General features: G+C 40.3%; 1 protein-coding gene across 1 annotated transcript in view; it reads left to right on the forward strand.

Annotated features, from left to right (window-relative positions):
• LOC124282560 (SPARC-like) overlaps positions 1-6,785 on the forward strand; it is a 45,679-nt gene extending 38,894 nt beyond the window's left edge. Inside the window, exons 5-10 of the mRNA XM_046718565.1 lie at positions 1,568-1,683; positions 2,109-2,247; positions 2,432-2,514; positions 2,662-2,780; positions 5,939-6,087; positions 6,259-6,785. Coding sequence (XP_046574521.1) covers positions 1,568-1,683; positions 2,109-2,247; positions 2,432-2,514; positions 2,662-2,780; positions 5,939-6,087; positions 6,259-6,311 — 659 coding nt within the window. The 3' untranslated portion in view covers positions 6,312-6,785. The remainder of the gene's footprint in view (positions 1-1,567; positions 1,684-2,108; positions 2,248-2,431; positions 2,515-2,661; positions 2,781-5,938; positions 6,088-6,258) is intronic.
• The last annotated feature ends 15,497 nt before the right edge of the window (positions 6,786-22,282 follow it).

Raw genomic sequence — 22,282 nt, forward strand, 5'->3', positions numbered from 1 at the left:
CGTCGTTTCAAAAACAGAGTGGGGAGGGGATCAGACTACCCTCCTTCACTTGTACAGATCTTAGGTTCGCTCTAAACTAGACCACGGCTACATGGTTTATGGTGGAGCCTGTAAAAGCAATTTAGAAAAATTAGATTCTATCCACCACCAAGGCCTGAGGCTCTGCCTGGGAGCTTTAAGGACCTCTCCGGTAGACAGTCTATATGCAGAGGCTAACGAACCTTCCCTTTAACAACGCCGCATTAAACTTTCACTGCAGTATATCACTAAATTACGTTCAAATCAGTCAAATCCAGCATACAATTATGTTTTTAACCTCTCTATGAAAACCTGTTTCCTAAACTACCAAGCCTGGTTCCACCACTTGGAATCAGAATTCAACCACACTAAAATTAATCTCAATATCACAGCACCTTACCGACTCTTGTCTTCGCCACCCTGGCAGATGATGAAACCACAGGTCGATCTTACCCTCACTAAACTCAAAAAGTCCGAAACAAATCCTTTGGTGTTCCAGCAGGAATACAACCAGTTACGTTCCAAGTATGACACCCATAGATCCATTCTCACAGACGGATCCAAGGATGAGGGCCAAGTTGCCAGTGCTACAGTCATTGGATCCAAGACTGTCTCCTCTAGGATTCCCGACAACAGTTCCATTTTCACTGCCGAGGCCAAAGCTATCTTCTCAGCTTTGACCTACATTAAACAGCAGAATCATTCCAAAATCTTCAATGTCTTGCCTTCAAGCACTTCAAAATGTTACTTCAAATCACCCAATCATTCTGGACATTTTAGAACTTTACAACGACCTTTCTACTACCCAATGTGACATGGTCCTCTGCTGGTTGCCGGGTCACGTCGGCATAGCAGGTAACACAAAAGCCGATGCTGCAGCTAAAGCAGCTCTGGACAAGCCCTTATCTCTACTGCTGATTCCGTACAGTGATTTCAAACCCACTATCAAAAGCTATACACGGGACCTCATGCCAAAAAGGTGGGACACTCAAGTAGGAAGAAATAAACTGTATGAATTGAAGCCAACAATTGGTTATACCTACTAGGCCTGTCAGTCAAGACTTGATGAGGTAACTTTTCGACGATGTCGTATTGGCCACAGTCGGTTTACACATGACTGTCTGCTGAAAACGGATGGGGATGGACCCCCCATGTGTGTCTCTTGCGATGAGGTTTTCACCATCAAGCATATTCTGCTTGACTGTGTGGACTTATCGTCTGCAAGGGACTCACATTATGATACAACAAACCTGAAAGATCTGTTCTCCCGCGTGAGCGCTCATCTGATAGTGAACTACCTGAGGGAAGTTGATCTGTATCATAAATTGTAACTATGTAATGTGATTAACAAGTTGCCTGCTTTTAAATTTAGTGCTATGCCTTTTTCTGTTTTTAAATGGTAATGTAATGAATATATGTTTTTGAAATAAAACTCATTTTGACTCTGTACTTACAATGTCTATTAATGCAGACTTGTTCTCGTCACTATATGGCTGGAATAATGCCGATGTGACGTAAAGCCCAACTCAACCAACCAACCTATTTTCAGACCTATGCAAAAAGAAGAAGTGTTACCGCGGTGAAGTGTGTCGCCTCAACAACTGGCAGCAGGCTGAATGTGTGTGTCTCACCGATTGCGAGCCCGAGATTGATCCTCGTTATCACGTATGTTACCTGATAATCGGAAAGGATTAGGGAAATATATTTCATATTTAATCTATTTATAATATTCCGCAGCTGGTAGAAAGGCGAAATTATGATCTTTGCAGAAACATATGTTGGAATACACCTGACGAAACAACAGATTTTGGTCTTATTGCTACAAAAACAACAGATACTCTTCAAACAACTAATAATGAAATAGTGAATCACAAAAGGAAAATTTCACAAAGTCATTACAAAATGTGGAGCAGTTTATAAACTCAAGAATGGAAATATATTTTTAAAACATTCTTGTCCTTTTTTTTCACATTGATTAATTGGGTCACTTTTTCCGTTTGATGTCTGTGTTATAATCATTTAGAATTATTAGACTATACACCAAATGGAAACATATCTACAAAGTTATTGATCTTTAGCTACCATTGCAGGTTTGCAGCACAAAAAACCAGACCTACTTCAGCGAGTGTGAGCTGGATCGCGATCACTGTCTGTGTAAGATGAAACAGCCCGGCTGCAGCAACGCCAGGCTCAACAAAATACAACTCGATTACTTTGGGGCCTGCCGAAGTAAGTTTAACTACATGTGGAAGCAATAAAGAATTTTTCTTTTATTATATGCTACTTTAATTGAATCATCACAACCGACGTAAGTGCCATGTGAATTCCAGACAGTGAACTCTTTTGAAAGATTTTCTCCTTGTAAGATTTACAAAAATGCCTTGTTTAACCGGCGTATTCCATTATATTGCAGAACTCACAAAGTGTCCCGACAATGAATTTGAGGAATTCCCAATAAGGATGAAGGAATGGTTGTTCCTCGTTATGAAACAGCTGGTGAGACAATGAGTCGGTCGTCTTCGTCATTTTAGAAGGCTTTTTAGGTGTAGATTTTCTATCATATACAACATGCATCAGCTTCATGTCATGAGAAAAAGCGTTTTTCTCAATCCTAGAACTGAACTACGTTTAATTTTCTTCAAGGCTTCCCGGGATGAGCTCGGCGAATATATTGACCTCCTGGACAAGGCCAAGAATGATGCCAACCACACAGAGGCCGTGCTCTGGAAGTTCTGTGACCTGGACTCCAGTCCTCAAGACAGGTTAGCACATGCTGGGCATGATCCAGGTTGAACTAGTGGTTGTTACTGGGAAATTGCTAGCAGCCTGAAGTTAGCAGCGGATTCGTGTTTCGTTATTCGTTTTTCGAAAAACGAATAGCGTGCTAGCAGCGGGTTCGTTATTCAAACGCTCTACATGGAATATCTATAGTAGAGCTGTCATATATATACACTGACACTCATGTAATAAGAGATTTCGGGTTCCATTCACAGGTCGTTATTCAATGTATGCTCATCAATTCTATAAAATGTAAGATAAATATAGCCTACCATATTTCCAGAGGGTTCGTGTTTCGATATTCGTCTTTCGTGCTAGCAGAGGGTTCGTTATTCAAACGCTCTACATGGAATATCTATAGTAGTGCTGTCATATATATACCATGAAACCCATGTAAGAAAAGACTGCGGGTTCCATTCACAGGTGTACCAAATGAGCATGAGGTGTTTAATATTTCAGAACTTCTGAATAACGAAAAACCATCCAGCACTGGGTTTGTTGTTCAGTGTATGTGTGTCTACGCGTTAGATAACAAATATATCGTATGTTTCCTTAGTCGTCTTTAAAGGGTGTATATCAAATAACTATAGTAAAGTCGTCTTTAAAGGGTGTATATCAAATAACTATAGTAAAGTCGTCTTTAAAGGGTGTATATCAAATAACTATAGTAAAGTCGTCTTTAAAGGGTGTATATCAAATAACTATAGTAAAGTCGTCTTTAAAGGGTGTATATCAAATAACTATAGTAAAGTCGTCAAATCGACTAAGATTAACACTTCAGCTTCATCTTAAAGGTGTAAAACCTGCGTAGTTATTCGGTTATTTAGAATTACGAAAACCTTACTAGCACTGGCTTTTTCATTTTGTTTATGTCTAACAATCTGACAAAATGTAAGGCCGTCTGAGATGTTTCCAATCAGTTGTTAGTTACTAAGTGTTGTCCAGTTATTGTCCAGTAAGAAAACCTAGATTTACTATTTGGGTTGTTTGTCTTTGAGTATCTCATTGATCAATAACAACGATCAGTCGGATCTTCTCAGACACTTTATTTAGGAATAATATCTAAACAAAAGAAAGTAGATTAAACTAGTCTATGTACTATAAAGAAAGGGTTATCATGCTAGTTACACTCGTCAATGATAATTATCATTTCAGTCCAAAGTAGTGAGTTGCCCAAATTGCATTTTCCATGCGAAAGGTCTTTCGTCAGTTTAGATTTTTGGGGTGTATTTGCAATGAACAGACATACTTCTTTACTGACAATGCACACTTATATATTCTGCATTATAGTTTAAGTTTGCTACACAGTGGAAGTGGTTGTCTAGGTGTTTGCAAACCAGCAAAGGGAAACACTGTTCACCTATTTGATAAATAACATCATTGCATCAATTCCAGTTGTGAGACTACGATCACAGTTTCCAGCAAACACTAACACATTCAGTGAACTAGCATTAGACCTTGTCAGTTGGGAGGGCAATGAGATATCCTCCTTCAGCTCTCGTGTCACTTGTGTAATTCATGAAACATAGACATATTGTAACACATTGTCTGTTAACACACAATAAGGCAGGGTCAGTATTTTAAAATGTAGACATCATGCTCAAGTTGGCCATTCACCTATGAATGGAACCTGCAATCTTTTATCACATGTGTTTCAGTGTATATATATGACAGCACTACTATAGATATTCCATGTAGAGCGTTTGAATAACGAACCCGCTGCTAGAACGGTATTCGTTATTCGAAAGACGAATAAAGAAACACGAACCCTCTGGAAATATGGTAGGCTATATTTATTTTGCATTTTATAGAATTGATGGGCATACAGGGAATAACGAACCCAGTGCTGGTTAGTGTTTCGTTATTCAGAAGTTCTGAATAATTAAACACCTCGTTCTCATTTGGTACACCTGTGAATGGAACCCAGTTTCAGTGTATATATGTGACAGCTCTACTATAGATATTCCATGTAGAGCGTTTGAATAACGAACCCTCTGCTAGAACGTTATTCGTTATTCGAAAGACTAACAAGCATTGTCACTAAGGTGACATAATCCCCCGCCGCAAATTATCATATCAAACTTATAAAGTAATGAAAGTTTAAGTTAAATGTTAACAAAAACATGACCAGTCAACCTCTCTTGATGTCTTGCTCTTTAGGTGTTCAAACACTCACATATTTTCAAGACTGACTTTGACATGAATGTCATAGTGTATGAAATATGCAAAAATAGTACTAAAAGAAATTGCTTTTTGAAAAACATTTAAGGGAAGTCTGGAAAGTCTTTGAAGAAGATCCAGTGAACTGTTTTTGAAATATCTTGCTGACAATTCAGGTTAATATGCTCAAATCTTCAAAGTGTTTCTGTGACCTTGAAAATTAAGTGAAGGTCGCCAAAATCGACTGGGCCCTGCGCATTCCCTAGATAAAGCTTTGTATTTAATATGAAGAAAATCCATTGAACGGTTCTTGAGATAGCTTAACATGCAGATTTACATGCTGAAATCATCAAAGTGTCGCCATGACCTTGAAATTTATGTGAAGGTCACCAAAATCGACTGGGCCCTGCGAATTCCCTAGATTAAGCTTTGTATTGAATGTGAAGAAAATCACAGATAGCTTAACATGCAGGTAAAACGTTAAAGTCCCCTTGTGACCTTCAAATTAAGGTCAAGGTCACCAAAGCTGACTTGGACCTTTCTTATACTGTGATGAACCTAGGTACCAATTATGAAAAGAATCTAATGAACGGTTCTTAAGATATTCCAATTCGTACGTACGGACGGAGGGATGGAGCCTAATACTATATCCCCCGCTTTGCGCTAAACGCGCGGCGGGGGATAATAACGAAACCGGTTGCTTACTTCAGGCTGCTGAAATAGCTGATGTGCCCGTGTGCAAAATACGCATTATGTCGGAAAGCGCACGTAAAATCTCCAAATTATAGTCATCAGTAGCAGCTTATGTATGCAGTCATTATGGGATAATGTCCTGGCGCAAAACTGTGCATCCAACATCCATTCCAAAGTGAGAATGGATGAACCTATTAACCAAATATATGTAAATAGACATAACTAGTGGCACGTGATTAGTCACCCTCTGTATAATGGGTTTAGTCATTGTCATCAATTCCTTCTTCAGACAAGTGTCTCGGAGGGAACTGCAATACATTGTTCAGTCTTTGAAGGCGTGGGAGCACTGCCTTGTTCCCTTCCTGGCCATGTGCGATCAAGACAGCAATCGCAAGATCACGCTTACAGAATGGGGAGCTTGCCTCGGCGTTAACTCAAGTAAGTGATTTTATTACGTATAGACGGGTGTAGTAGATATATCGGTTCGCGGTTCAAGTACTTTATAAAGCTATTCCATCAATGATAGATGTGTAGATTTGTGTTGCCAGATACTATGATTATTGCCTGGTTGATTGTAAGCAGATTAACATATATTGGTTGTACTTTCAGAGAACATCTCGGACAGATGCATTGACATCCGGGCACGGGCCAAGAGACACTAGATGGAATGAGTCCAAGCTGTGCAAAACCCCATACAGCATAACTGAAGAAAGCCATACCGATAAGGAACATACGTTTTAAAAGAGTTGTAATACACAAACAACATACATTAATTTCAGGCACCAAAGGGCAAGGAAACGAAAACAAATCACACTTTATACTTAATAATAATAATTAAATGTTTAAAGTTTAACATTGCATCTGCAATAATAAAGTAATACAAATATTAGTATCTCAGTCATATAGAGATATTTAAACACAATATCCAATGTAATTAGTTCAGAGATTTACATCTTTGAAATTATTTTCATGAAAGTGAAATTTTAAATAAGAGATCAATAGCCTTAATGTACTTACAAAATATATAACATGAGATGGTCTGCTTTCTCGTTAACACTGGTGCTACTTCGGAGAAGACTGTAATCACTGCCAAACAGATTTTTGTTGAACTGCAATAAATCACAAGATAACATTGATGTAAGTTTTGATTAGTTATTTGAATCGCCCTCCACTGACCTTACACGAGCAAATATATTTGTGCATGCATGCTGCCATTGGCGATAAATATACATGGTATGCCAATGCTTTAATTTGTGTAATGCAAATGTATTTCAAAACTTTGCGGACCGCCTACGTAATGTAGTGATTAGAGCGTCCATCCGGAGAGCGGAAGGTCTCTGGTTCGAACCCCGGCCGCGTCATACCAAAATACGTTAAAATATGGTACTTGTTGGTCCCTGACTGGCGCTCGGCATTAATGGGTACAACAAGGACGAGTCGGCTCAGAGGCAGTATAATGTCTGAATGGGGTATTCATGCTTAAATGCGGCATGATATCTCAGTGAGCAAGCACTATAAAACCAGCTTAAGTCTGGGCTAGTACTTGTAAGCAGCCACACATACACACGCGTGCACGTTGTCATATGAGCGAAATATTCTTACAACCGACGTTAAGCCCAATTTCACCTCACCTCCCTCAAAGCGTTGCGCCAAAAGGCAAATTCTCCGGCTGAGAGAATCACATGATTCCTGCAGTAGGGCGAACCACATAATTCCTACAGTACAGCCAATCAGGGGATTCCTGAAGTACATCGAACACATGATTCATGCAGTATAGCGAACCACATGATTCATGCACTATTTCGAACACTTGATTCCTGCAGTACATCGAACACTTGGTTTCTGCAGTACATCGAACACTTGATTCCTGCAGTACATCGAACACTTGATTCATGAAGTACATCGAACACTTGATTCCTGCAGTACATCGAACACTTGATTCATGAAGTACATCGAACACTTGTTTCCTGCAGTACATCGAACACGTGATTCATGCAGTACATCGAACACTTGATTCCTGCAGTACATCGAACACTTGATTCATGAAGTACATCGAACACATGATTCCTGAAGTACATCGAACACTTGATTCATGAAGTACATCGAACACATGATTCCTGCAGTACATCGAACACGTGATTCATGAAGTACATCGAACACTTGATTCATGAAGTACATCGAACACTTGATTCCTGCAGTACATCGAACACGTGATTCATGAAGTACATCGAACACTTGATTCATGAAGTACATCGAACACTTGATTCCTGTAGTACATCGAACACTTGACTCATGAAGTACATCGAACACTTGATTCATGAAGTACATCGAACACTTGATTCATGAAGTACATTGTACACTTAATTCCTGCAGTACATCGAAAACTTGATTCATGAAGTACATTGTACACTTAATTCCTGCAGTACATCGAACACTTGATTCATGAAGTACATTGTACACTTAATTCCTGCAGTACATCGAAAACTTGATTCATGAAGTACATCGAACACTTGATTCCTACAATATAGCGAACCACATGATTCCAGCAGTATAGCGAACCACATGATTCCTGCAGTATAGCAAAACACATGATTCCTGCAGTTGAGCAAACCACGTGATTCCTGCAGTATAGCGAACCACATGATTCCTGCAGTATAACAAACCACATGATTCCTGCAGTTGAGCAAACAACGTGATTCCTGCAGTACATCGAACACATGACTCCTGCAATATAACGAACCACATGATTCCTGCAGTATAGCAAACCACATGATTCCTGCAGTTGAGAAAACCACGTGACTCCTGAAGTACATCGAACACATGATTCCTGCAGTATAGCGAACGACATGATTCCTGCAGCATAGCGAACCACATGATTCCTGCAGTATAGCGAACCACATGATTCCTGCAGTATAGCGAACCACATGATTTCTGCTGTATAGCGAACACTTGATTCCTCCAGTATAGCGAACCACATGATTTCTGCAGTATAGCAAACCACATGAGTCCTGCAGTATAGCAAACACATGATTTCTGCGGCATAGCAAACGACTTAATTCATGCAGTATAGCGAACCACATGATTCCTGCAGTATAGCAAACCACATGAATGATTTCTGCAGTATAGCGAACACTTGATTCCTGCAGTATAGCGAACCACATGATTTCTGCAGTATAGCGAACCACATGATTTCTGCAGTATAGCGAACCACATGATTTCTGCAGTATAGCAAACCACATGATTCCTGTCGTATAGCGAACCACATGATTCCTGCAGTATAGCGAACTACGTGATTTCTGCAGTATAGTGAACCACGTGATTTCTGCAGTATAGCGAACCACATGATTTCTGCAGTATAGCAAACCACATGATTCCTGGAGTGTAGCGAACCACATGATTTCTGCAGTATAGCGAACAACATGCTTCCTGCAGTACAGCGAACACTTGATTCCTTCAGTATAGCGAACCACATGATGTCTGCAGTATAGCGAACCACATGATTCCTGCAGTATAGCGAACCACATGATTTCTGCAGTATAGTGAACCACATGATTCCTGCAGCATAGCGAACCACTTGATTCCTGCAGTATAGCGAACCACATGATTCCTGCAGTATAGCGAACCACTTAATTCCTGCAGTATAGCGAACCACATGATTCCTGCAGTATAGCAAACCACGTGATTTCTGCAGTATAGCGAACCACTTAATTCCTGCAGTATAGCGAACCACATGATTCCTGCAGTTGAGCAAACCACATGATTTCTGTAGTATAGTGAACACTTGATTCCTGCAGTATAGCGAACCACATGATTTCTGCAGCATAGAAAAACAACATGATTCCTGCAGTACATCGAACACATGATTCCTGCAGTATAGGGAACCACGTGATTCCTGCAGCATAGCAAACCACATGATTCCTGCAGTATAGCGAACCACATGATTTCTGCAGTATAGCGAACCACATGATTCCTGCAGTATAGCGAACCACATGATTCCTGCAGTATAGCGAACCACATGATTTCTGCAGTATAGTGAACCACATGATTCCTGCAGTATAGCGAACAACATGATTCCTGCAGTTGAGCAAACCACGTGATTCCTCCAGTATAGCGAACCACATGATTCCTGCAGTATAGCGAACCACATGATTCCTCCAGTATAGCGAACCACATGATTCCTGCAGTATAGCGAACCACATGATTCCTGCAGTATAGCGAACAACATGATTCCTGCAGTTGAGCAAACCACGTGATTCCTCCAGTATAGCGAACCACATGATTCCTGCAGTTGAGCAAACCACGTGATTCCTCCAGTATAGCGAACCACATGATTTCTGCAGTATAGTGAACCACATGATTCCTGCAGTATAGCGAACAACATGATTCCTGCAGTTGAGCAAACCACGTGATTCCTCCAGTATAGCGAACCACATGATTCCTGCAGTATAGGGAACCACGTGATTTCTGCAGTATAGCGAACCACATGATTCCTGCAGTATAGCGAACCACATGATTCCTCCAGTATAGCAAACCACATGATGTTTGCAGTATAGCAAACCACATGATTCCTGCAGTATAGCGAACCACATGATTCCTGCAGTATAGCAGACCACATGATGTTTGCAGTATAGCGAACCACATGATTTCTGCAGTATTGCGGACGCTTTATTACTTTAGTCCAGGGAACCACTTGATTCTTGCAGTACAAATATCCCTTAACTCCTAACAATCGCTTTAAATGTGATCTCGTTTGAGTCCAAACCTTCACGGTATCTTTGCTTCCTTTCACCTGGGACTCAAATTAACATACCTTCACGAAGGGACGAAAAACATAATGTCCTGTATGTTGTGGCAGCACTGAACCAGTTCAACAGTATTAATACTACTGTAAGGAAATCAAGTGTTATTTCCGCTGACAGCAGTATTTTGGATTACTTGAAAAATGATGAAAATTTCAATTCTGCAGATAAACTTATTGGTTCCAAGACCCTTATACGTTATAACGATTAATAGTCTATACACATTTTCAACCTTGCAGCGATCTGTCATCACTCCTGTGAAATAACGTTTGGCCACATGGTTTAACTGAACATCATGTGGAGAGTCAGTTTTCCGCTGTGAATGATAGCAACTTTGCTGCCAAGCGGCACCCGAAGCTGAAAATTAGAACTACAACCATGTGCATAGGATCTGGTGTGTTGCATATAATCAATGCGCTTATAATGAATGAAGAGGAATGACCTTATTATATGTGAATGGGTACACACTGTGTTTCATCAGGCGCCTATTAGCCCTGTACTGTGCACGGTGTTGCGACAAAGAAACCTGAAGTTACACTCTTCTAAAAGGAGGCAGTGAGTTTAGTTGTACGCCGCACTCAGCAATATATTTCAGCTATAAGGCGGTGGTCTTCTAAAAGGAGAGCCGTGTAGGAGATAATGAGAACTGTTGTAGTTCAGTTTTACACTTTTAACTTTGTAGCTTTATACAGCGATTCTTGTGAGAATGTACAAAACTGTCATGGAAAGGAAATTTACTGCCATATGTACCTGCACGTTGTGACAATCATGTGCAGTGTCAATCAACCGTCCGTCAACATCTTGTCAAACATATGCCAGCTTATTGCAGCCAACCACAGCATCGAAGCTGGAGAGTCACAGACTGAAGTCGCAGCCATTCCACCAAGTGTCATACTCCAGTTCATAATAACTCGCTAATGGGACCCAATTCAACAAGATCGCTACATCTGGACCCTTTCATCTACATCACTTCTCTCGAGGCTGAAGGACATGTGCCTGGTATAGGACCAAACAATCAGGAATCGTGTGTAAATGTAAATAAGACCCAAATGGCCGGTATTCGTCGTACCTGCATTGAGACGTATATACCAACGACACCGTACGTTGGAACAAAACCGTACAGGCATGGGAGAAACTGGCGGCGAGTGTGATTCTGGGATGAATAAATTATTACTAGTTCTTCTCCAACGCCTAGATATGATACGCCGCCTTTCTTGACGTCGAAACGAACGTTTTGCACCGAACTGGGGTCTACAAGTGGACAGATTTGGTGGCGGACGAGTGTGGTGTGGGGAACCATATCCGACACAAAGAGAGTTGACTTGTAAGGGAATTTTAGCAATATTCAAGCAATATCACGGCGGGGGACACCAGGAATGGGCTTTACACATCGTACCCATGTGGGGAATCGAACCGGGGTCATCGGCGTGACGTGCTAACGCTTTAACCACTAGGCTACCCCACCGCCCCGACTTGTAAGTGGTTCAGCATTCGCAAGTATATGAATCTGAACTTTTCGAAGTGAAGTGTTGATCTCGTTTAAAGAAATGAAAGAGAAAAATACGATATGACCGGATATAAAACTCTGTGGTATTGAACCATTTGTTCAGTTGAGAAGTTCCTGCACAGCTCCAAGAAAAGGTTCTCAAAGATGTGCGCGGTACACGAGTGAAGTCAGTTGAAAATAATTTGTTTTCCCGCCATAGTTACAATGTGTGCTCTTGCGTTGTCATCCTGAAACACAAAACGCGTGCCTCCAGGATGCTGTTACGGTGAACTACTTAGTGACAATCTGTTGGGCCTGTCAAGGAGGTCGAACGTAAACTTTGAATGACCTCCTTCAAGCAATTGACAAGAATGGTGCTGCAATCTAATTCTTTTACATTTGTCGGCAGCGTTCGAGACGATCGACCATGACATCCTCATCAGCACCCTGAAGGAAAGAGTAGGTATGACTGGGACTGCGCTTCAGTGGATTCGTTCATACCTATCAGAAAGATACCAACGTGTCGTAATCGGTGACCACTCATCTGACTCCAAGGAGCTTGTCTATGGAGTTCCGCAGGGGTCTTTCTTAGGCCCCCTGTTATTCACAGTTTACACCTGCCCCTTAGGAGACATAGCCAGGTGTTACAGTCTTTCCTTCCACCTTTACGCTGATGACACACAGTTGTATCTGTCCTTCAAGCCGACTTGTCGCCTGTCATCCACTAGAGCATTTGCGCAAATTGAGAGCTGCGTTCAGGCAATCAAACATTGGATGACAACACACTGGCTGAAGCTAAATGGAGAGAAAACAGAAGTTCTCATCATTACCTCAAAGCGAGTTGCTGAGCATCTATTATAGGATATATTATAGGACATTTATATAGCGCACATATCCAGGCAACTAGTGCATGCTCAAGGCGCTGGTATTTTCCCCTCGATCATTGGATGTCAATCTCAACGGCACATCGTATTATCAATCTCAACTCCCTGGGGAGTATACAACTCTTGCAGCCACTAGGCGCACCGAGTTATTGTGGCTTTTTCATCCTAACGAGGTACCCATTCAAAGCTGGGTGGACTGGGACACATAGTCACAGTACTTTGTCCAAGTTCACTGCACGTTGCTGTACCCGCAACTAGGTGTTTGCACGTATTCATGTGGCCACCATCTGGTCATATACCAACGGATTCGTGGGTTCTTTTAAGTGCACAGGGATGTGTACTGTACACTAGGGGTTGTGACAACACTGAAAGAGTCTGCACAGAAAGTTGACTCCAAGGTTTTTACACCCGGTCACAGGTGGGCTCGATCCCGGCACCTCAACCTCGCTGGATCAATAGCCTGGCGTCTTAGCCAGCTCGCCCACCGCACCCCATCTTCCTCTACCAGACCTCCACATTGATGGTCATATCATTGTCCCATGTCCTGAGGCAAGAAAAGTGTCAATGGCGGGATACCACGTGGATGTCGGGCATGCAGGTTCCACCTGTGTCGCCGATTGCGAATCGTCTGTCTAGTCACTCTAATACATTTTGTTCCATGAAGTGCATCCCCAATTTGAGAAGCACTGCGACCACAATTTCGTGACACTGCATGTCGCTCCGATGAAACAGTATTGGGAGCGTCATATTTGTTTCCAAATAATATCTAATTAAAATGGAATATCCGTATATTTATTTTGGAAAAGCGCGCACGCACGCACACACGCACACACAAATCTCTTTATCCATTGAAAACATCGACTGTGAGGAAGTCAAAGGGACGTGTGGATAAAGGAGTTTCGATAAGAAGAAATATCTGGATTCATCTGTCATATCTGTATTGCGTATAACACCTCCAGAAATAATTTGTTATATTTAGGCTATATTTAGTCATCAGTGTGTCGAATATGATTTCCTTTGACTGATTATGATCAGTACCAAAACTCGGGAGCATAATTTGATAAAAAACATTTACAATTCTATTACACTCTTCAATGAATTCAGAAGTAGCACAACTACGTTAAATCTAAAACATGTGGAACATCACAGTTTCCGGCTGGTTAATTATAGTGAGTGAAAGCAACACTTAATGCAAAAACTACAATACCATGGCCCAAGATTGTTGTTATGTCTGCCATTTTAGTTTGCATATCACTCCTTCCAGAATTGGCTTATTAATTTTCCCAATTTCCAATTGGCTCCTGATAATAAGCGTTAACACTACTAGCCCCTGGGGAGAGTTTGGAGGCAACAATTTTTAAAAATGTATTTTAAAGACAAACTTTACAGATTATATAGTATTGTTTTAATAATAAAAAATAATTTAAGAAGTGGCGTAATAAGTAATAACTGACTAAAACCTCAGTAGTATAGTTTGAAGAATTCAAAGACTATTCAGAGTAGCGATTGTACTTTTGTCTCACCGAGACCGAGACCACAATGTGCAAGGCTATGTATGAAGCTTAATCCATACAATAAGCAGAGCAAGTGCATCAACCAGGTGCTAATTACGCGATCTGAGAAATACTTCTTTGTCCTAGCAAATCTTTGTTAGCAGCGATTAACTGCTACAAAAACAGTTACAACAGTGGCTTTCTGCTCAGTAACACGGTCGTCCATCTGCTCTGCAGACCAACATTTACTGCAACAACCAAGCTAACAGCTAGGGTTTGAATACCGGGAATAGTTCCCCGATGCGGAATTCGGCTCAGCATAAGTTACTGTTACTATTATATGTCTCAAAACCCCACTATTGGGTATGGGGTGGTCAGGCTCGGTCACTTGGTTGCCTGTAAAGCCCATTTCTGGTGTCCCCCGCCGTGATATGTACCGGTTATTAATATCTCAAGCCGTTGAAAGAACACGTGTATTTTCAGGTTCCGAGTTATTTTATTCATAAACTAGTACGTTCTTTCGAGATATCTTTTCAGGGCTATGTCGTGAGGGCTTCTACTTTCAAGTGAGACCTGCAGGGAGGTTCAACGTTTGAACTGTATAAACACCTTCTAAATATCCATCTGATGTTGCTTTAAGTTAAAGAAACTATACAGCTCTATCACCCTGAAAAACAATTAAGTGACATAAACATACATGTATTTGTTTCCATACCTCATTTCTGATTCCTCCGCCTATACCCAGACCGCCAGAACTTATCGTTAAATAGAGAATTGTCCACATTGTCACTCAAGGACCAGCAAGGTCGTCAGCTGTAGGCCGAGCGGCGAAGGATCAGCAGACACCATTAGACGACTTCTCAGTGGCGTTGAGGTGGTGGGGGAGCCTGGTGGTTAAAGCGTTCGCTCGTCACGCCGAATACCTGGGTTCGATTCTCCACATGGGTACAATGTGTGAAGCCCATTTCTGGCGTCCCCCGCCATGGTATTGCTGGCATATTGCTAAAGGCGGCGTAAAACCATACTCACTCAGTGACGTTAGCCATCTCTTTGAACGAGTCCCGCCACCATCTTTCTCGTGATGTTTGTTGTACAACGTCAACTTCAGTTGTTGCTCCAGGACCACGCACAGTGAGACACAGGTGGGGTGCTGATGGCCCACCTGACTCAACGTCAACATTCCTAACAGTTATGGCTGCCAAAGAACATGTTTGGGACTAGCTCGGGTGTCAGATTGAAGCGAAAGTATACATTACAAACTTTGATTAAAAAGTATTTTCCATTATCATTCTATAACCTTCAATAGCCAATTCAGTTTCATAGGGCCCCCATACACTGTCATTTTTAACTTCGAAGTTTATCTCTCTTCGGAATCGTCTGTGATTCCGCTGTATGAACCACCTCTACATCTATAACTGACAATAGTTTCGCCGTATAGTTTTCATTTCACAATATTGCGATTGCGTGTTGTTTCAAAATTTGACAACAGTCAGACTTGCATTTCATTTGCTGTTTATTATATGTTACTGTATCATGTGCCATGAATAATAGTTCTAAGTGACTAGAAATCATGACCAGACAAAGGTAAACTTCTTTATATATTAAGTTGATAGTTACGTGATCATATATATGGGATTGTAGGATGCGGCGATGGTAAGGGAAATACATGTTTTGCAATGAACGAAGCAACGTTATGAAATCAGGGAATGTTAATGAATGTAGTATAGTGTTTGTATAATATGATGATGGTGTGGCTGATTGTACGGTATTAGAAATCAGCATGAAAAGATAGGCATCGCGACGTCTATTTGTCACAGGTCACACCCATTTATCTGACACTTCCGACACAATGGTTACACAATTTAATTGGTTGGTATCAGTAAGTTCATTGAAAGACACTTTGAATCCAGTCATTTAATAAAATATGTAATGCAATTGGTTAATTCATAAAATGAAAGCTTTGGTTATTAATTTCACGATGTGGCTATCGCATACGTGTAAATAGCATGCCGAAGGATAGTCTAGACATGTGTTAGATATTTTCTAAACGTCAAGTCATACAACGCCATTCCTGGACAAGAACATTACTACAAAACATGTAATGCTATTCAGATACTGCGAATGGGGACTGAGTCTCCGTTTGTCGTCAATCAAGCACAGACAGGTATGATTTTTGGGTAATATCCAGTTATGTCATAATATATGTAATTCCCTTAATCACTTCACAAAATGAACGTTATTTCACCGTATGACTATTGCGTACGTGTAAATAGCATGCCAAAAGATAGTCTACTTCTGTGTTGGATATTCTCTAAACGTCATGTCATACTGGCTGAAATATTGCCGATGTGACGTTAAATTTTAACTTACTAGTACTCACTCATGTCATACAACGCCATTTATGGGCAAGAACATTACTGAAAACCATTTAATACTATTCAAAATCTTCGAATGGCGACGCAGCTCCCATTTGCAGTCGATCATGCGCAGACAGGACTGAATTGTGGTTAATATCGCTTTCTCGCCTCATGCTGTCGCTTTCTCGTCTTGTGTTATCGCCTTCACGTCTCGCGTTATCGCGGCCCTAATTTAAAGGCGAGAAAGCGATGGCCCTTATTCCATACTATCTAGCTTTCTCCGTCTTGTGCTAGATCGCTTTCTCGTCTCGCGTTATCGCTCTCTCGTCTCGTACGTGGCTTTCTCGTCTCGTGGTATCGCTTTCTCGCAACCGCATTTTATGCCGAACCATAAATCAAGTGAGTGAGTGAGTGAGTTTGGTTTTACGCCGCTTTTAGCAATATTCCAGCAATATCAAGGCGGGGGACACCAGAAATGAGCTTCAAACATTGTACCCATGTGGAGAATCGAACCCGGGTCTTCGGCGTGACGAGCGAATGCTTTAACCATCAGGCTACCCCACCGCCCCCCCATAAATCAAGAGCTCTCGTATCTGATCGGATTATGCCTACCAAAACCTTGCATCTTGCGAACTCGTGTATTTTTGTGTAAATCTGTATGAACAGTTAAGTACTTCAGTATACAGCCATTACGTGTTCGCATTATGCATTAGAAACAACGAAGTGCAGTTAATGTACTCATCACACTCACAACCATTACTTATTCAGGCAAATTGTATACTCCCTACTTATTATCTATGATTTATTGTATAAGCCCTACACTTGTATATCTGTCGCCATTCACTTATCAGTTAATGACTTTCATTAAGCATTGTCAGGATTAAATTAATCAACAATTTCAAGCAACTTAATTTCACATTGGTGAGACTCGAAAATAGGTCGCTTTTGAATATGTGAATAAAAATGTATTGCATATAATGAATTGGTTGGTGACATAATAATTATATTCTTTCTGATGGGGGGGGGCGGTGGGGTAGTCCAGTGGTTAAAGCGTTCGCTCGTCACGCCGAAAACCCGGGTTCCATTCCCCACATGGGTACAATGTGTGAAGCCCATTTCTGGTGTCCCCCGCCCGGATATTGCTGGAATATTGCTAAAAGCGGCGTAAAACTCACTCACTCTTTCTGATACATTCGATTTTGAGACATTAAATCATGAATCAAAAAAGAGGATTTGTGACTGTAATGATATGATTCTTTACTGAACCTATCTCTTTCTAAATCTCAGAATAGGCATACATTAACTGATATACCATAAAAAAGCAATTTGAGAATGATTGACTGGTATCACGAAATTGAATCTGTGTGGTAGGAATTTCCTAATGATATGAGGCAATGCTGAGACTGTGGTCAAAGGGAGAGAACTCTGTTGGACCATGTCTTGGTTTGTCTTAGAGTGCGCCTCAGTTATTAATCTATTGAGTACGTAAATATTAAACTGACGTAGAAAGTTTACCTTGCTAATAGTCTAGGTATAGTGACTCATATGTATATGCGAGAATCATGACAATTAAAGCTTGTAGTGCAGGGGCTTGTGTAATTCCGTGGGAATTGCATGTTAATTTTGGGAACCAATACTAATTGTAATCACTGTTGTGTATGGATTCAGGAAAAACATGGTTCCATTTTTTCTGTTTGCTATAAGTGTCATTGTGGGGTGATTGAATATGAATTCCCAAAATTGCTTGCGTCACCATTTCGAGAAAAACATGTTTTCATATACCTATCACAACATAGTCATGCAGCATATCAATAGACAGCTTATGATGCATGATATAGAGATAACCACATAATATGCTTCTAATTTCAATTTGGTGACATAAAATGACATAATCATATAAATTAATCAAATATTGTCTTTCCTTCATCGGACACCAACATTGAAAGTATTGGCCTATATTAAAGAACCACTAAACTTTGTTTTTTGTTACTCTTTTAACCATTACATATGAAAGATTTGTGGTTAGTCTTATGCGGAACACCAAATTTATTCTTTAAAAGCTTGTGGTTAATTAATACCGAGCGATTAAAAGTGGCCAAAAAGTCGCCTGCTTCCCTCTCGCCCGCCAACGAAACCACAGACAGGTTACGTCACTGCAGTGACGTCATATGAGGAACGATTTTCAGTTAGTTGTATAGAAAATGTGTAGCACGCTCATCATTTTGATGATTTCTCGACATGATTCCGCTGTATGAACCACCTCTACATCTATAACTGACAATAGTTTCGCCGTATAGTTTTCATTTCACAATATTGCGATTGCGTGTTGTTTCAAAATTTGACAACAGTCAGACTTGCATTTCATTTGCTGTTTATTATATGTTACTGTATCATGTGCCATGAATAATAGTTCTAAGTGACTAGAAATCATGACCAGACAAAGGTAAACTTCTTTATATATTAAGTTGATAGTTACGTGATCATATATATGGGATTGTAGGATGCGGCGATGGTAAGGGAAATACATGTTTTGCAATGAACGAAGCAACGTTATGAAATCAGGGAATGTTAATGAATGTAGTATAGTGTTTGTATAATATGATGATGGTGTGGCTGATTGTACGGTATTAGAAATCAGCATGAAAAGATAGGCATCGCGACGTCTATTTGTCACAGGTCACACCCATTTATCTGACACTTCCGACACAATGGTTACACAATTTAATTGGTTGGTATCAGTAAGTTCATTGAAAGACACTTTGAATCCAGTCATTTAATAAAATATGTAATGCAATTGGTTAATTCATAAAATGAAAGCTTTGGTTATTAATTTCACGATGTGGCTATCGCATACGTGTAAATAGCATGCCGAAGGATAGTCTAGACATGTGTTAGATATTTTCTAAACGTCAAGTCATACAACGCCATTCCTGGACAAGAACATTACTACAAAACATGTAATGCTATTCAGATACTGCGAATGGGGACTGAGTCTCCGTTTGTCGTCAATCAAGCACAGACAGGTATGATTTTTGGGTAATATCCAGTTATGTCATAATATATGTAATTCCCTTAATCACTTCACAAAATGAACGTTATTTCACCGTATGACTATTGCGTACGTGTAAATAGCATGCCAAAAGATAGTCTACTTCTGTGTTGGATATTCTCTAAACGTCATGTCATACTGGCTGAAATATTGCCGATGTGACGTTAAATTTTAACTTACTAGTACTCACTCATGTCATACAACGCCATTCATGGGCAAGAACATTACTGAAAACCATTTAATACTATTCAAAATCTTCGAATGGCGACGCAGCTCCCATTTGCAGTCGATCATGCGCAGACAGGACTGAATTGTGGTTAATATCGCTTTCTCGCCTCATGCTGTCGCTTTCTCGTCTTGTGTTATCGCCTTCACGTCTCGCGTTATCGCGGCCCTAATTTAAAGGCGAGAAAGCGATGGCCCTTATTCCATACTATCTAGCTTTCTCCGTCTTGTGCTAGATCGCTTTCTCGTCTCGCGTTATCGCTCTCTCGTCTCGTACGTGGCTTTCTCGTCTCGTGGTATCGCTTTCTCGCACCGTACTTCAGTATACAGCCATTACGTGTTCGCATTATGCATTAGAAACAACGAAGTGCAGTTAATGTACTCATCACACTCACAACCATTACTTATTCAGGCAAATTGTATACTCCCTACTTATTATCTATGATTTATTGTATAAGCCCTACACTTGTATATCTGTCGCCATTCACTTATCAGTTAATGACTTTCATTAAGCATTGTCAGGATTAAATTAATCAACAATTTCAAGCAACTTAATTTCACATTGGTGAGACTCGAAAATAGGTCGCTTTTGAATATGTGAATAAAAATGTATTGCATATAATGAATTGGTTGGTGACATAATAATTATATTCTTTCTGATGGGGGGGCGGTGGGGTAGTCCAGTGGTTAAAGCGTTCGCTCGTCACGCCGAAAACCCGGGTTCCATTCCCCACATGGGTACAATGTGTGAAGCCCATTTCTGGTGTCCCCCGCCCGGATATTGCTGGAATATTGCTAAAAGCGGCGTAAAACTCACTCACTCTTTCTGATACATTCGATTTTGAGACATTAAATCATGAATCAAAAAAGAGGATTTGTAACTGTAATGATATGATTCTTTACTGAACCTATCTCTTTCTAAATCTCAGAATAGGCATACATTAACTGATATACCATAAAAAGCAATTTGAGAATGATTGACTGGTATCACGAAATTGAATCTGTGTGGTAGGAATTTCCTAATGATATGAGGCAATGCTGAGACTGTGGTCAAAGGGAGAGAACTCTGTTGGACCATGTCTTGGTTTGTCTTAGAGTGCGCCTCAGTTATTAATCTATTGAGTACGTAAATATTAAACTGACGTAGAAAGTTTACCTTGCTAATAGTCTAGGTATAGTGACTCATATGTATATGCGAGAATCATGACAATTAAAGCTTGTAGTGCAGGGGCTTGTGTAATTCCGTGGGAATTGCATGTTAATTTTGGGGAACCAATACTAATTGTAATCACTGTTGTGTATGGATTCAGGAAAAACATGGTTCCATTTTTCTGTTTGCTATAAGTGTCATTGTGGGGTGATTGAATATGAATTCCCAAAATTGCTTGCGTCACCATTTCGAGAAAAACATGTTTTCATATACCTATCACAACATAGTCATGCAGCATATCAATAGACAGCTTATGATGCATGATATAGAGATAACCACATAATATGCTTCTAATTTCAATTTGGTGACATAAAATGACATAATCATATAAATTAATCAAATATTGTCTTTCCTTCATCGGACACCAACATTGAAAGTATTGGCCTATATTAAAGAACCACTAAACTTTGTTTTTTGTTACTCTTTTAACCATTACATATGAAAGATTTGTGGTTAGTCTTATGCGGAACACCAAATTTATTCTTTAAAAGCTTGTGGTTAATTAATACCGAGCGATTAAAAGTGGCCAAAAAGTCGCCTGCTTCCCTCTCGCCCGCCAACGAAACCACAGACAGGTTACGTCACTGCAGTGACGTCATATGAGGAACGATTTTCAGTTAGTTGTATAGAAAATGTGTAGCACGCTCATCATTTTGATGATTTCTCGACATCAACGATGACATGCCGAATCGTTGCTTTGTCGTCAATTGCTCCTAGGGGTCGGGCGATGGTGTCCCCATGCACAGATTTCCACAGGACCCCGCAGTTCGTGCTAAATCGGTTATGTTTGTGAGTGCGAAGCGAGCGTTGTGGAAGCCTGAAACGATATCTTACTTGTGTTCAGATCGCTTCACGGAAGTTAAAGAATCAAAACTGCTCACTAGTTGTTGTAAAATATGCATATGATTGATGACCATAAAGATTTTCTATGACACAACTTGTAACATAACGATTTCTTCCTCGGAAGTGAGGTTGTGGTCGAAGTAACAATAATATTGTAAGTAGTATATTGACACCCACCTCGCTGCCAGGAGAGAAATTGTTATGTTATACGCTATGTCATGCAAAATCCTATTGGCCATCAATAAAATACATATTTTACTACCAGTAGAAAGTAGTTTTGATTTTGT

Source organism: Haliotis rubra, unplaced genomic scaffold (assembly GCF_003918875.1).
Source record: "Haliotis rubra isolate DU_JTF1 unplaced genomic scaffold, ASM391887v1 Scf30, whole genome shotgun sequence".
NCBI lineage: Eukaryota > Metazoa > Mollusca > Gastropoda > Lepetellida > Haliotidae > Haliotis > Haliotis rubra.